At 45.7% G+C, this 11,493-nt stretch overlaps 1 protein-coding gene across 1 annotated transcript; it reads right to left on the reverse strand.

Annotated features, from left to right (window-relative positions):
• Window positions 1–104: 104 nt before the first annotated feature.
• Window positions 105–10,841, reverse strand: rnf20 (ring finger protein 20, E3 ubiquitin protein ligase). Its single transcript, XM_083981432.1, has 22 exons — window positions 10,432–10,841; window positions 9,210–9,393; window positions 9,021–9,089; window positions 8,816–8,914; window positions 8,563–8,710; window positions 8,272–8,457; window positions 8,039–8,154; window positions 7,457–7,603; window positions 7,267–7,341; window positions 7,024–7,143; window positions 6,687–6,866; window positions 6,452–6,587; window positions 6,194–6,315; window positions 5,396–5,552; window positions 4,919–5,240; window positions 4,204–4,321; window positions 3,821–3,970; window positions 3,513–3,725; window positions 2,217–2,342; window positions 1,989–2,129; window positions 1,760–1,864; window positions 105–885 (listed from the first exon to the last, which is right to left on the reverse strand). Exons 1-22 carry the CDS (start codon window positions 10,536–10,538, stop codon window positions 709–711), a joined length of 3,198 nt encoding a protein of 1,065 aa, XP_083837558.1. The 5' UTR covers window positions 10,539–10,841; the 3' UTR covers window positions 105–708.
• Between the last annotated feature and the right edge of the window lie 652 nt (window positions 10,842–11,493).

The raw sequence follows: 11,493 nt of genomic DNA on the forward strand, positions 1-11,493 counted from the left end.
TAATGTTCCAGGTCAAATGTTAAGAGTATTCGCAAGGTCCGACAAACAGTTTGAGAATGACTAAAATAAATAAATAAAATAAAATAGTAGGAGGAGAAGCTGGACACTGTTAATGGCAGTTTAATAATAGTTACAGCAATTACACAGCATCAAGTCAGATCAGAGAGATTTCAGGACAGTTTGGAGAAAAAAAAGAGGCAGATTTCAAATAAAAAAGAAAAGAAAAAAAAAGACATTCAATATATACACACATACACACACACCAACATGACTCAAACTCTACTACACTGGGAGGAATGCTGCTTGCACACTGTACTAACAATTTCCTTTACACATGGGTTTGTTTAATGCACGCACGCACACACACGCACCACCAGATGTCCACAAACACCACAAATCTCAGCTTGTGATGCAGACTTGTAGAATCTCATGTCTCTACATTCTTCCTGCAGCCGTATCTGAAAAGGTACAGTAAAGTAGTGGATACTGGAGCTGAAAAAAAAAAAAAAAAAAAAAAAAAATTAAAGCGTTCAGTTCAGAGCATCAGTGTGGCCCCATCAGGCTGGAATCGTCAAGAGGAGGGGAGAGGAGTTCACACTGGTGGCATCCTGCAGATACACCAGGATGGGATGTACACAGTCAGAGGAGGAGCGCGGTGAAGCGCCCCCAGCAGTGTTTGTGCGACCGCTTATCACACCGACGCAGCATTTAACCAATGTAAATGCGATGGAAGTCGTTGGCTCCGAAGGCGGCGTTGCATTTGGGGCACTTCCTCTGGCGCGTGTCGTAGCGCGTCTTGACGCACTCGAAGCAGAAGACGTGGAAGCACTTGGTCAGTACAGCGTCCTTCACCCGGGAGTTGCAGCAGGGACATGTTAGTCGTGCCTGGAGGGGAGAAAGTGGGAGGGGGAGAGGGAGGGAGGAAATGGTTTGAACAATTAACCAAGAAGCCAGTTTTGTCCTCAGCTGAGTGTTTCCTAACGAGTGGACACAAATATCTGGGGCAGCAGTGAGGCCGTGTGATTATAGAGACAGGACTTCAGGCTCAATTGCCCTCATGTGGTTTCACATGTGAGGAATACACCACATACTACGGAGGGAAGTCACTTTAGTGTCTGGACGTGTCATGACTACATCAAACTGCTCATTGGTTTATTTACAAAGCAGGGGGAAATTTTGAGGATACAATTTGCAAAAGACAGTTATATAATGTGAGAAGTTCAGTCTTCTCCACTTGGTAGAAACTGGAGCTGTTTAACTGTGTTTCTGTCAAATGAGTGTGATCACACTGACATTTGGTCTCATTTAAACATCCAAGGCAAACTGACCCTCACGACTCCTGTTAACCTCTTTGTTCGGGGATTTTGCCACAGGGCTGTTAATTCCATTCCCTGTGGCAGTAGTGGGTCTAATCCCTGCTACTCTTATCAAGGAAACCCCGGTGAGGCTCTGTCCACATGACTGTTTTCATTTCAAAACCGTTTTAAAAAGACGATGAAAACATATAAAATGGCCATTCTCACACAGAGCATGCTTGAGCTGGTGTAAATCGAGGTAATCGATGCTGATAATCACTTTTCAGAAATGCGCTTATTTGTTTTCCTAAAAGTGCGTTAGATGCAAAAATGAATGAAACTGACACACTACAAGTTAAAGTTACAAGAATGAATGGCTTAGCCTAGCTTAACACAAACACCGGAAACAGCAGGAATGTTGAAAACAAAGAGTTTTTACATCTTTTACAATCACCAAAACCTACCTTGTATTCATTAATTTCTTCATTTAGGATCTCGTCTCCATTGCTGATCTTCTCAGCTGGTTTCTTTGCCTTCTCGATCTTTCTCCTGAGTTTGGAGATGTCCTCCTGAAACACATTAAAATGGCCACAGCTGTGAATAAAAGGAGCCTGTCTTCCACGTTTTATTTTAATTTCACATTTGATAATAAATACATTAACCTTTACATCTTGAGCTTATTTGTGCCGTTACCTGTGCTCGTCGGGCGTTGAAGGACTCCTTCTCTCTGGAGATGCTGTTCTCAACGACCTCCTCTCTGACCATGCTGAGCCTCTGCTGAACCTGCTCCAGCTGAGCTCGCACCTCCTCCGACAGCATCGCAGAGTCCTGAGCCTGGAGGACGACCACACACGTGCCTTTATTCATCCGCAGTGGGAAAGCCATTTTCCTCTCACACTGTACAACCGTTCTGCGTGTTACCTTGCGTTTGTTCATGTCCAAAGCTTGTGTTCGAAGTCCCAGCTCTCTCTCTGCGGTGCTGATGGTGCCCTGTAGGAGGCGCTCCTTCTCTTCCAGCTTCCTCACCACCTGCAGCTGGGCATCGACCTGAACGAAGACACAAAAAAATATTATGTGAAACGAAGATTAAACAAAAGAATTGAATACATAACACACTCATGCCTTAAGGCGGGCTTACACTGTACGATTTTGCCACAATTTTGTCGTCCCAGACGAGTCGCAGCCTAATTTGCATAATCGTAGAGGGATCGCAGGGTCGTGAGCATAATCGGGACGTACGGTTAGTGAGGCTCTGCGTCACGTCCAGACGCCCTAAAGATGAGTCGCCGACCTCCCGACAAATTTCTGACATGCTAGAAAATTTCTCGTCGTGACGGACAATGTATGGGGTCCTACGTCACGATTCTGCACATACGACAAGTTTTTACTATGACAGATTGTTTTAGCACAGAGCACAGAGCCTTTATGAACCTGAATGTGATGCTGAACTTCGTCAGATGGAGTGAGAACGGGCAGACAGAGAGAGGAGGGACAGGGAAGTGACCAGCTGAAGTTAGACCACAGCTGTAGCTGTGACAGACAGGGTGACCGGGTGATGATCAGAGCACAGTCCGTGATGGAAGATCAGCCCGACAAATGTACACACACTATCAGACAATCAGCGATTGAGGACGATTATTTTTTTCTTGCCGTTACAGTATAAAATAGCGAGCCTACACACCAGCAGCCACGTCCACTGTGCTCTGGCTCAGCTGACCGGTGTGCAGATGGTAGTTAGATCTTCACATGTTGAACTTTTAAACAAAGTGCAGGATAGAGAGAGAACTAGCGAGGCTCTTCTGACAGCTGCAGGTGAGCTACACGTCAGCTGGCTGCGCCTCTCTCTCTCTCTGCAGCACCGTCCTTGGAGGTGATGCACGCTGCACGCCAATGTTTACAATTGAGCAATTATAGAGCAGCACAAATCTCAGCGGCATCGCAGGGTAATGGCGGTGGAGAGCAATCGTAGAACGACGTGCAATTAGTGGGGGTCTGAGACTGATCTGAGACGTAGGACTGAAGAGGGAAGCTCGTGCAGTTTGAGATGTGAACAGACGAATAGTCGTGCAGTGTAAGCCCGCCTTTAGCAAAGAAAAACAGGAAACTAAGTTGAGTCATAGTTCAAACAAAGTGAGTAATTATATATCTATCTGTCACAAGTGTGTACAGGCCCCACTCCGTACGGATTAGACCTTATAGATTTGTCTGGCACCTGACCTGAGTTTTCAAAGTGAGCAGCTGGTCCGCCAGCTCTTCCTTCTCCTCTTTTAGCAGCTTGTGGATCTGGTTGGACTTGATCCTTTCGCTCATCAGCTTGAAGTTTGCGTCGTCTTTTTCTCTGAGCTGCTGCATCAGGCGGATGTTCTGCTCCTGCATGTCCTCGAAGGCCTGGCCCGTCACGTCCATCTCGCTCAGCAGCGCGTCCTCCTCCTGCAGGGCGGGAGCGGAGGAGAAGTGGGAGTGTCAGAGAAACGAAAAGGGAGAACAGGGAGGGGGAGTTTGCATACAACGACCACCGCACACACCTGTTTGGCTATGGAGAGCTTCTTGTTGAGGATGTCGATCTGCTCCTCCACGGAGCGGATCTTCCTCAGGGCCTCTTCGTCGGCCATTTTCTTGCCCTCCCTCCGTTCCCGCTCCTCCAGCTCCCTCAGCCTCTGCCGCAGCTCCTCTGCCTGGAATCAGCAAATGATCATTACTATTATGGGAATGCTATGATTAACCAATTACTGTAAACTCCTCTATCTGGTCAGGTGTTGCTGACCAAACAAGAATGAATCCAAGATCCAGTAAAAATATGCACACGATACAGCAATATAATGTAATAAATGCCCTATGGGAGTGAATACGTGCACCAAGACGGATTGTTGACTCTGTTTGTACATGAGTGTTGTGCAGTGTCAATCACCTCTGACTTGGCCTTTTTCTCTGCAGCCATCAGCTGGACTTTGTCCCTCTGCTCCTTGGGTGCTGAGCGGTACATGTCCAATAGGAGCTTCATTTCCCTCTGGGACTCCTGCGCTTTCCTACACAGCATCCAAAGTCATCAACATCCAAGGTCCAAAAATAATCAGAAACCTCTACATAAGCCCAGTTATGGTTTTGATATCAACACAAAGTAAAACATGCGAGAGAAACATGCGCTATATCAGTTTCACAGCAGTAACATGTTTTGTCTATCTGCCATTTAATGCAAACAACAGTTTTCTGTCATCTATGAGCCAGTGCTGGTGATTCACAGAATCAAATGGACATTACAGCCAGAAAAGATGTTGAAGATTCAGATTCTGAAACTGTGGTGTCTACAGTATATTTAGATTTCTTTAAATGCATTAATACGGTACATATGACTACAGTTAAAATTAAATCATCATCCACTTAAATTTTAGATTAACATTGCACCTTATGGCGAGGTAGGTATGGGTGAAAAACAAGAGAAACATCTGAGATATCTACAATGTGACAACATTTTTCAGCTTTTAGACTGTTTTTGTAATGAGCAGTTTAATTTAAATAGTTAATGTATAGATGCACATGGACCACAGTCCCAGTAATCGACAAGTCACCCAGTTTTTCTTCATCTACCTGGAAAAAAAAGCATTTCAAATAAAACGGCCACTTACTTGAGTTCTGTTCGGACGATCTTCAGCTGCTCCATCTCTTTCCTTTTTGACCCTCCGACCACAGACAAACGTTCCCCGGCCGAGTCGTCAGGTTGGCCGCTGCCCCCCGGCTTCTCCTTCTCGTCCTTTGTCATACTGCTGCTGCTCCCACTGCTGCGGGTCGGCCTCTCTCTCTCCTTTTCCTTCTCGCGCTCTCTGTCTTTCTCCTCTTTCTTTATACTGTCCTTTTCTTTCTTTTCCTCCTTCTCTTTCTTCTCCTCTTTCTCCTCTTCTTTTAGCGTTGGCTCTGGTTCCATCCCAGGCTCTGTTTTCACCGAGGCACCTGCAGAGAGAAGATGAGACGGAGTGAGGAAGGAACTGACCAATCGTGGATCATAAGAACAAAGTGAAAATGAGCAAAAACAACATTTACGCAGTTCAGCACTTAATTAAATAGTAAGTAAGCTTCACTGGTCAGTTAAGTAGGTGTTACGTTACCAAGGCTGCTGGGTGTAGAGGAGCCGTTGTCAGGTTCGGTCTTAACCACAGGTTCACCAGAGACGGCTAGGGTCGAAGGAGAGGTCGACTCGTCCTTCACGTCCATCTCTGTGCTTGACTGTGATTGGAGGATGGCATTGCCCTTTGAAGCTCGGACCTACAGAGGCGACGGATAAATAAGTGGACTTTTTAGGAAGCTACCACTTTCCTTCTTAATTTCCAATATATTATAACACGTGTTATTATTAAAGGGATAGTTCAACATTTTGGCAAATTGGCCCATTGCCATAATCCCTATAGTTTTAGTAGGTTTGTTACCTGTAATTGTCGGTGCAAGCTATTTTTAGAACGGCGGAGCAGAGCCGTGAGCTGCTCAGAGCCACGCTACAGAGGCTAATGGGATGTCTTGGTTTCCCTCATCAAACTCATCAAATACACAATCCAACAACTCCAAAACGCTCTGGTGGACAAGTTGTGACCTGCACATTCACCACGCTATGAGATAATAACAGAACGTTACGAGTTGTTTTCGAGGTAAATACAGAGACTGCGTAACGTTCTGTTATTATCTCATAGCGTTGTGAATGTGCAGGTCACAACTTGTCCACCAGAGCGTTTTGAAGTTGTTGGATTGTGTATTAGATGAGTTTGATGAGGGAAACCAAGAAATTCCATTTGCCTCCCATTTGCCTATAGGGATTATGGCAATGGGCCAATTTACCAAACTGTTGAACTATCCCTTTAAAGTCCCACAAAGATTCTTGTTCATGAGCTTATTTCCTTCGTGTTCTGACGCACCTGGTTGAGTTCAGCTTGTGTCTCTCTCAGCCTCAACTTGTATTTCACTACTTCTCCCTTCATCTGCTGGTTGTGGGTTTGCAGTGTGCTAATCAAGTGGCGCATCTCTCTGTTGATAGGACCTGAGACGAGGAGACGGTCAGAGGAACAACAGGAGGGAGAAGGAGAGAATAAACATTACACGTTAGGACTCTGATGTGAATCAAAGCTCTGGTTCATTAATCTTGTCGCTATTATAAACCACAGCCTGGTGGTTACCTGCTTGTTCGTTGGCGGCGAGAGTCTGTTCAAATTCAATGCGCAGCATCTCGTACTCCTTCCTGACCTGAGCCAGCGTGTCCTCCAGCTGAAACACCTCTGTGCGAACCTTCCTCTGCAGAGTCACCTCATCGTTCTGCACACACAGCGAGAGGAAGTAAAAGGGAGATGGGAGCGAAGGTTCCACAGATTGACACCGACACGTACGCAAACACACACCACACACATCCTTTACCTCCATGTGCTCCAGCTGACGAAGGCGTGCCGTCCTGGTGGTGCCGAGGCGAGCGCGCGTCTCGTCTAACTGAGCTTTGAGGATCAAGGACTCGTTGTAGAGGACAGAGAACTGAGACTGCAGACAGCGATACTCTGATGAATCTTTCACCACACCCTCTGCTCGACTCATCAGCTCTGCCTGAGAGGAAGGAAACAGAGGAGAAGACGGTGACCAAAAAGAAAATATGTGTATCAAGAAAAGTACTGAATAATGATCTTTTCCATGTAAGGGTTGCTTGAGACATTTTCAGGTAAAAACATTGACACTGACAGTGTGTGTGATGAGTGATGAGTACCTTCATGCTGTTGTTGTCCTGGTGAACGGTTTGCAGGTCCTGCTCGAGCTTCTGCAGCTCAGTGAGACGGTTGTCTGCCAGCTCCCGGTTCTCCTCCAACTCACTGTTCATTTCCTCAAACTGTAATCAGCGTGGAAGAGGGGAGAAGATTAAAACTGAAGGGTGTTGAGGGAAAGTGTAAAAACTATGAGTTTGTTGCCGTGTCTAAACTGCCAGAATTATGAAAACCATAACAGCCCCTACCTTTCTCTTGTTGATGGTAATGGTCCCACATACACTGCTGGCCTCCCCACACACCTTGTAGCCTTTGCTGTTCACCTATGGTGCACAGGAAGTGTTATAACATGCTACGACATGCTTCAACACGCACAAATTGACACAACACTGCGATTGATTCATAACGCCCAACAGAAATCCTCATCATCCTCCTCACCCTCTCCAGTATCTCACTCAGGTGGGCATTCAGTCGGTTTTCCCTGCGGCGGATCTTCTCCATGTCCCACTGGAGCTCCTCGATTAGGACCTGCAGCTCGCTCACACGCTGGTCGGCTTTGTTCGCTGCACGACCCAGAGGCCGGGACTGGGAAAGATAAGAAGAAGACAAGGGGACGCTGAGTGACGGAAAACTCAAACCAAGGTAAAAAGGTTTTGTTTGTGTCTCTTACAGATGAGGACCTACTTAATCACCTTCTCACTCCAACCTATTCCATCTTTTTGCACAACTTTTAGTCATTGTCGTCCTTTAATGTTGTACATTTAATATTTGCACATTTTTTCATTTTACTGGTTTGACTGTTGTTTATTGTATCTTTCTTGTATTTGATTGCTTGGATGTTCTTTATTTTATTTTGATACTCTCTTCTGTAAAGTGTCCTTGAGAGGCTTGGAAGGCGCTTTTTAAATTAAATGTTTTATTATTATTATTATTATTATTAGCAGTTTTAACTATTAGTTTGGTGTGTCTGTGTTGACCTGAAACATTTTGACAGAGAATAAGGTGCGACACGATCCGTACCTCGCTCGTCATGTGACTGTGCTTCTGCTTGAGGTCTTCAGTCAGCTGCTGCAACCGTTCATTTTCACTGGTCAGGAGGGCGTTCAGTTTATTCGCTACCTGCCACAAACCGCTCTCTGGCAGGAAAAGCAACAACATCATCACATTTTAGGAGTGCAAACACATAAACTGACGACGTCATCAATTTTTCTACTTTTTCCTCGTCTTGCCACCTGCACCTTCTTTTCTCTCACCTGTTCCAGTGTCCAGGTCTGTCTTCAGCTGGTCCACGGTGCGCCTCAGCCCCTCGCAGATCTCCACCACTCGATGAGCCTGTTTCTGACTGGACTCCACTCTCACCTGGAGCTCGGCCTCCATCTCCTCGCTGCTGCTACTCGCCAGTGTTGCCAGGAAGGAGTTGGATGTCTCTCCTTGGTGGCCTTGGTGACAACAGAAGGAAAGATGTTTTTTTGTTTTTTTTATCTCTGGATTGTTGAATAATCACTGAACATTTTTGCATAATTGTGCATCAGCTGTGTCCTAACCTCTGTCCTTAGCTCTCTCCTGGTTGGAGTCGCCATCGGGCTCTGGTGTTTCTGGCTTCAGGCTCCGTCCGTCACCTGCTGGAGATTTCTCAGGTTCGCTGCTTGCTTGTTCGTAGCGCCTGATCGTGAGTTGAACATTTTCATCAAACTGAGAATGAGAGAGAGAGAAAGAGAGAAGATGTCAACTTTTTGATGATAAACAGGACAGGAGTCAACAATGTTTTGTTCCCATGTCTGCGCTCAGTGAACTCACCTGGTTCCAGTATCTGTTGAGGATCAGCAGACTGGCATCGTCTGTGGCCTGCCGGGTCTCCAGTCTCTCAATTCTCTCTCGCAGCTCATCCTCAATCACCTGCAAGACAAAACAGTTCAGATGTTACCCGTTTTCGGAGAAAGAGCAAGTTCAGCTTCAGCATGTTGTGCTGCTTTGTCAACACGTACAGAGAGAGTTGATTTACCTGTCTTTGATCAAGAGATTCTCCCAACTTTCTGTTCTTAGTCTGGAGAGCTTTGATGTCTTGTTCTTCCTAAAAAACACACACACACACACACACAATCGGTTTAAACATGATGATAAAACGCAGGAGCAAAATACATCATTCCAAGTGTCATACAGACAGTTTGGTGGATAATAAAGAGCAGCTCACCGAGTTAGACACCCCTCCTAGTTTGATGACAGTCTCCACCGCGGTGCTCCTCCCGGCGGCGGCGCTGACACCGGCACCTCCGTCTTCTCCCTCCCGCTCCCTCCGCTTCTCCAGGGGGGCACCGGAGGACGAGGAGCCGCCGCTGGGGTCAGCAGGACGCTTCAGTCCCGACATCCTCAGACTCCTGAAACAAACAGAGACATTAATAGACGAGACTGTGTGGACATCTGGCCCTTGTCGAGCAAGGCGAGCTGCTGTCTGCTGGGTATACAACACGATAAGGGCCAAACACAGCTGCTTTTATATTTCTTCGGGATCTTTATTATCCCTAGACGTGAGTGATACCAAGAAAAAGGCCTGAAATTGAGCTGTTGTCACATTAAAAGCGCTGAAACAAGCTGCTTCAGTCAGCAGCAGCAGCAGCAGCAGCAGCGGCAGGCTAGCGTTAGCCGCTTGCTAACGTTAGCCTCGGATGTCGTTGATGCTCGTTAAAAACCGACTCTGACTCGACGCGTCGATGCATTTACTTTTTAATTTTGTCAGCAACAACAGCGTCGAGTCGAGGTCTTACCGTGTTTAATGGTAAGAGTTTGGTGTTACTGAGTGAATCTGTCTCTGGATGTTGATGTCGCGGCTGCTTTGCCTCTCGGAAACGGAAGCGGTGACGCGCCGATCGGAGCCACGTCCAGCCGAGGCCGCTGCGCCCCCCGCTGGGCTGGAGGGGAACGACCCCCACTCAGCTCACAGACCTCTGCTGCTGCTGCCTAACCAAAGTTAAAGGAGCATTATCGCAAATACAGCAGTAATAGCAATAAAAAAAACTGAAATATGCAATAAATAAATTGCTCCACCGCTAATGGCTATACAAAATATAGCCATTAGCCAACAGTGTAGTGTCTGTGGAGCAAATGCAGAATTTCTTTTTGTTATGATCAAGCCGGCCGCTCTTGAATGGCATGCTATGTAGGATGTTTACGCTGCACCACCGGCCCCATCTAGTGGCCGAACAAATAATTGTAATTTGCGATAATGCTCCTTCAAAGAGGAACTATGCAAGATTTGCACCTTAATCAGCTTCGTAGTAGTTGTGATTGTTAAATAGGAACTGCAGGCTTTAAAAAAAAAAAAAAAAATTGATTAAACAGCTTTGGAGTAATTGTGATGTTTTAATAAATGACATAACTTGTTACGAGGGTCTAGCGTCTCTTGGCTGAAAACCAACCTTGCAAGATCAGCGCTTCCGACCCAGTTCCCTGTGTCCCAGGCCCAGCTCTTGTCGTGGCAGCACTGCAGACAAACGCGCCCCATAACCCGTAATCTCTTGTTCATGACAGATAAGACTACACAAATAAACACATCGTAAGGCGTAGGCCTATAACTTTATCCGCCGCTCTATGAATTGCTCTTCACACATGACAAACACATGACCGGGAGGAGGGTTAGCAAAGCAAAACAGCGGAAAAGCGACCAGACTTGCATAGTTCCCCTTTAAATTACTTGTTACGGGGACAATGGAGGCTCTCTGCTCACACAGATCCATGGATATATGGAAGTTGCAGTGCTCGGGGAGATTGCAGCAACTATCAAGCAACCAAAAATAATCAAATTAACATTCCTGTGGTGCTGTCTTTTTATAATTTAGGCTACTTCACATACTTTAGGGGCAGGCAAACGTGTCTTGATGTGTTGCATATCCGGACTCTCCCTCTCTGCCTCTCAATTCTTAGGCTATATAAAAAGGGACTCATGGGCAGAGACTGAACTCTGATCAGCAGTAGGCCTATTAAAAAGTACACTGCACCAGGTGCAGAGTCCAGGTTGTGTAAAAAACACACTAGTCATTGTTTGTGAGCTCCTCCAGCCTGTTAGTTGAAATATCCCTATCTGCTGAGGTCTCTCGTGGACTGATGTTTTTTGGCCCATTTTCAGCAATTGATCTGAGAACTGTTTATGCATGACGTCTTTGACAAGTGATGTGACGCATAAGGCAGATAAACAAGGTGGCATGAAAAAAGTTGTTCATGGAAAAAGTCTGATAAATGAAACATTGTCCTACTTTAGGAACATATCGAATAAAGAAAAGCACTTCCCATCTATAAAATCTCAAATTAACATGACTCAAATCAATTCATGGCAATTACAATAATATTAAAAGATCAGCAGGCCTAGATGTGTTTCCTTTTTTAATGCACTGATTCCTTATCTTTTTTTCCCTTTTTTTTTTTTTTTTTTTTTTTTTTTAATTTTTACTTTCACTAAGTAGTAGCCTATATATGTTTACATT

This window comes from Trachurus trachurus (genome assembly GCF_905171665.1).
Source record: "Trachurus trachurus genome assembly, chromosome: 10".
In the NCBI taxonomy this organism is placed as follows: domain Eukaryota; kingdom Metazoa; phylum Chordata; class Actinopteri; order Carangiformes; family Carangidae; genus Trachurus; species Trachurus trachurus.

Coding starts and splice junctions, on each gene's coding strand:
- rnf20 (XM_083981432.1), bottom strand. CDS start 10,538: ATGAACAAGAGATTACGGGTTATGGGGCGCGTTTGTCTGCAGTGCTGC. Junction 5,553..6,193: donor CACAAGCTGAACTCAACCAG/GTGCGTCAGAAC, acceptor TCGCCTCTGTAG/GTCCGAGCTTCAAAGGGCAA. Junction 2,130..2,216: donor TGGACATGAACAAACGCAAG/GTAACACGCAGA, acceptor GTCGTCCTCCAG/GCTCAGGACTCTGCGATGCT.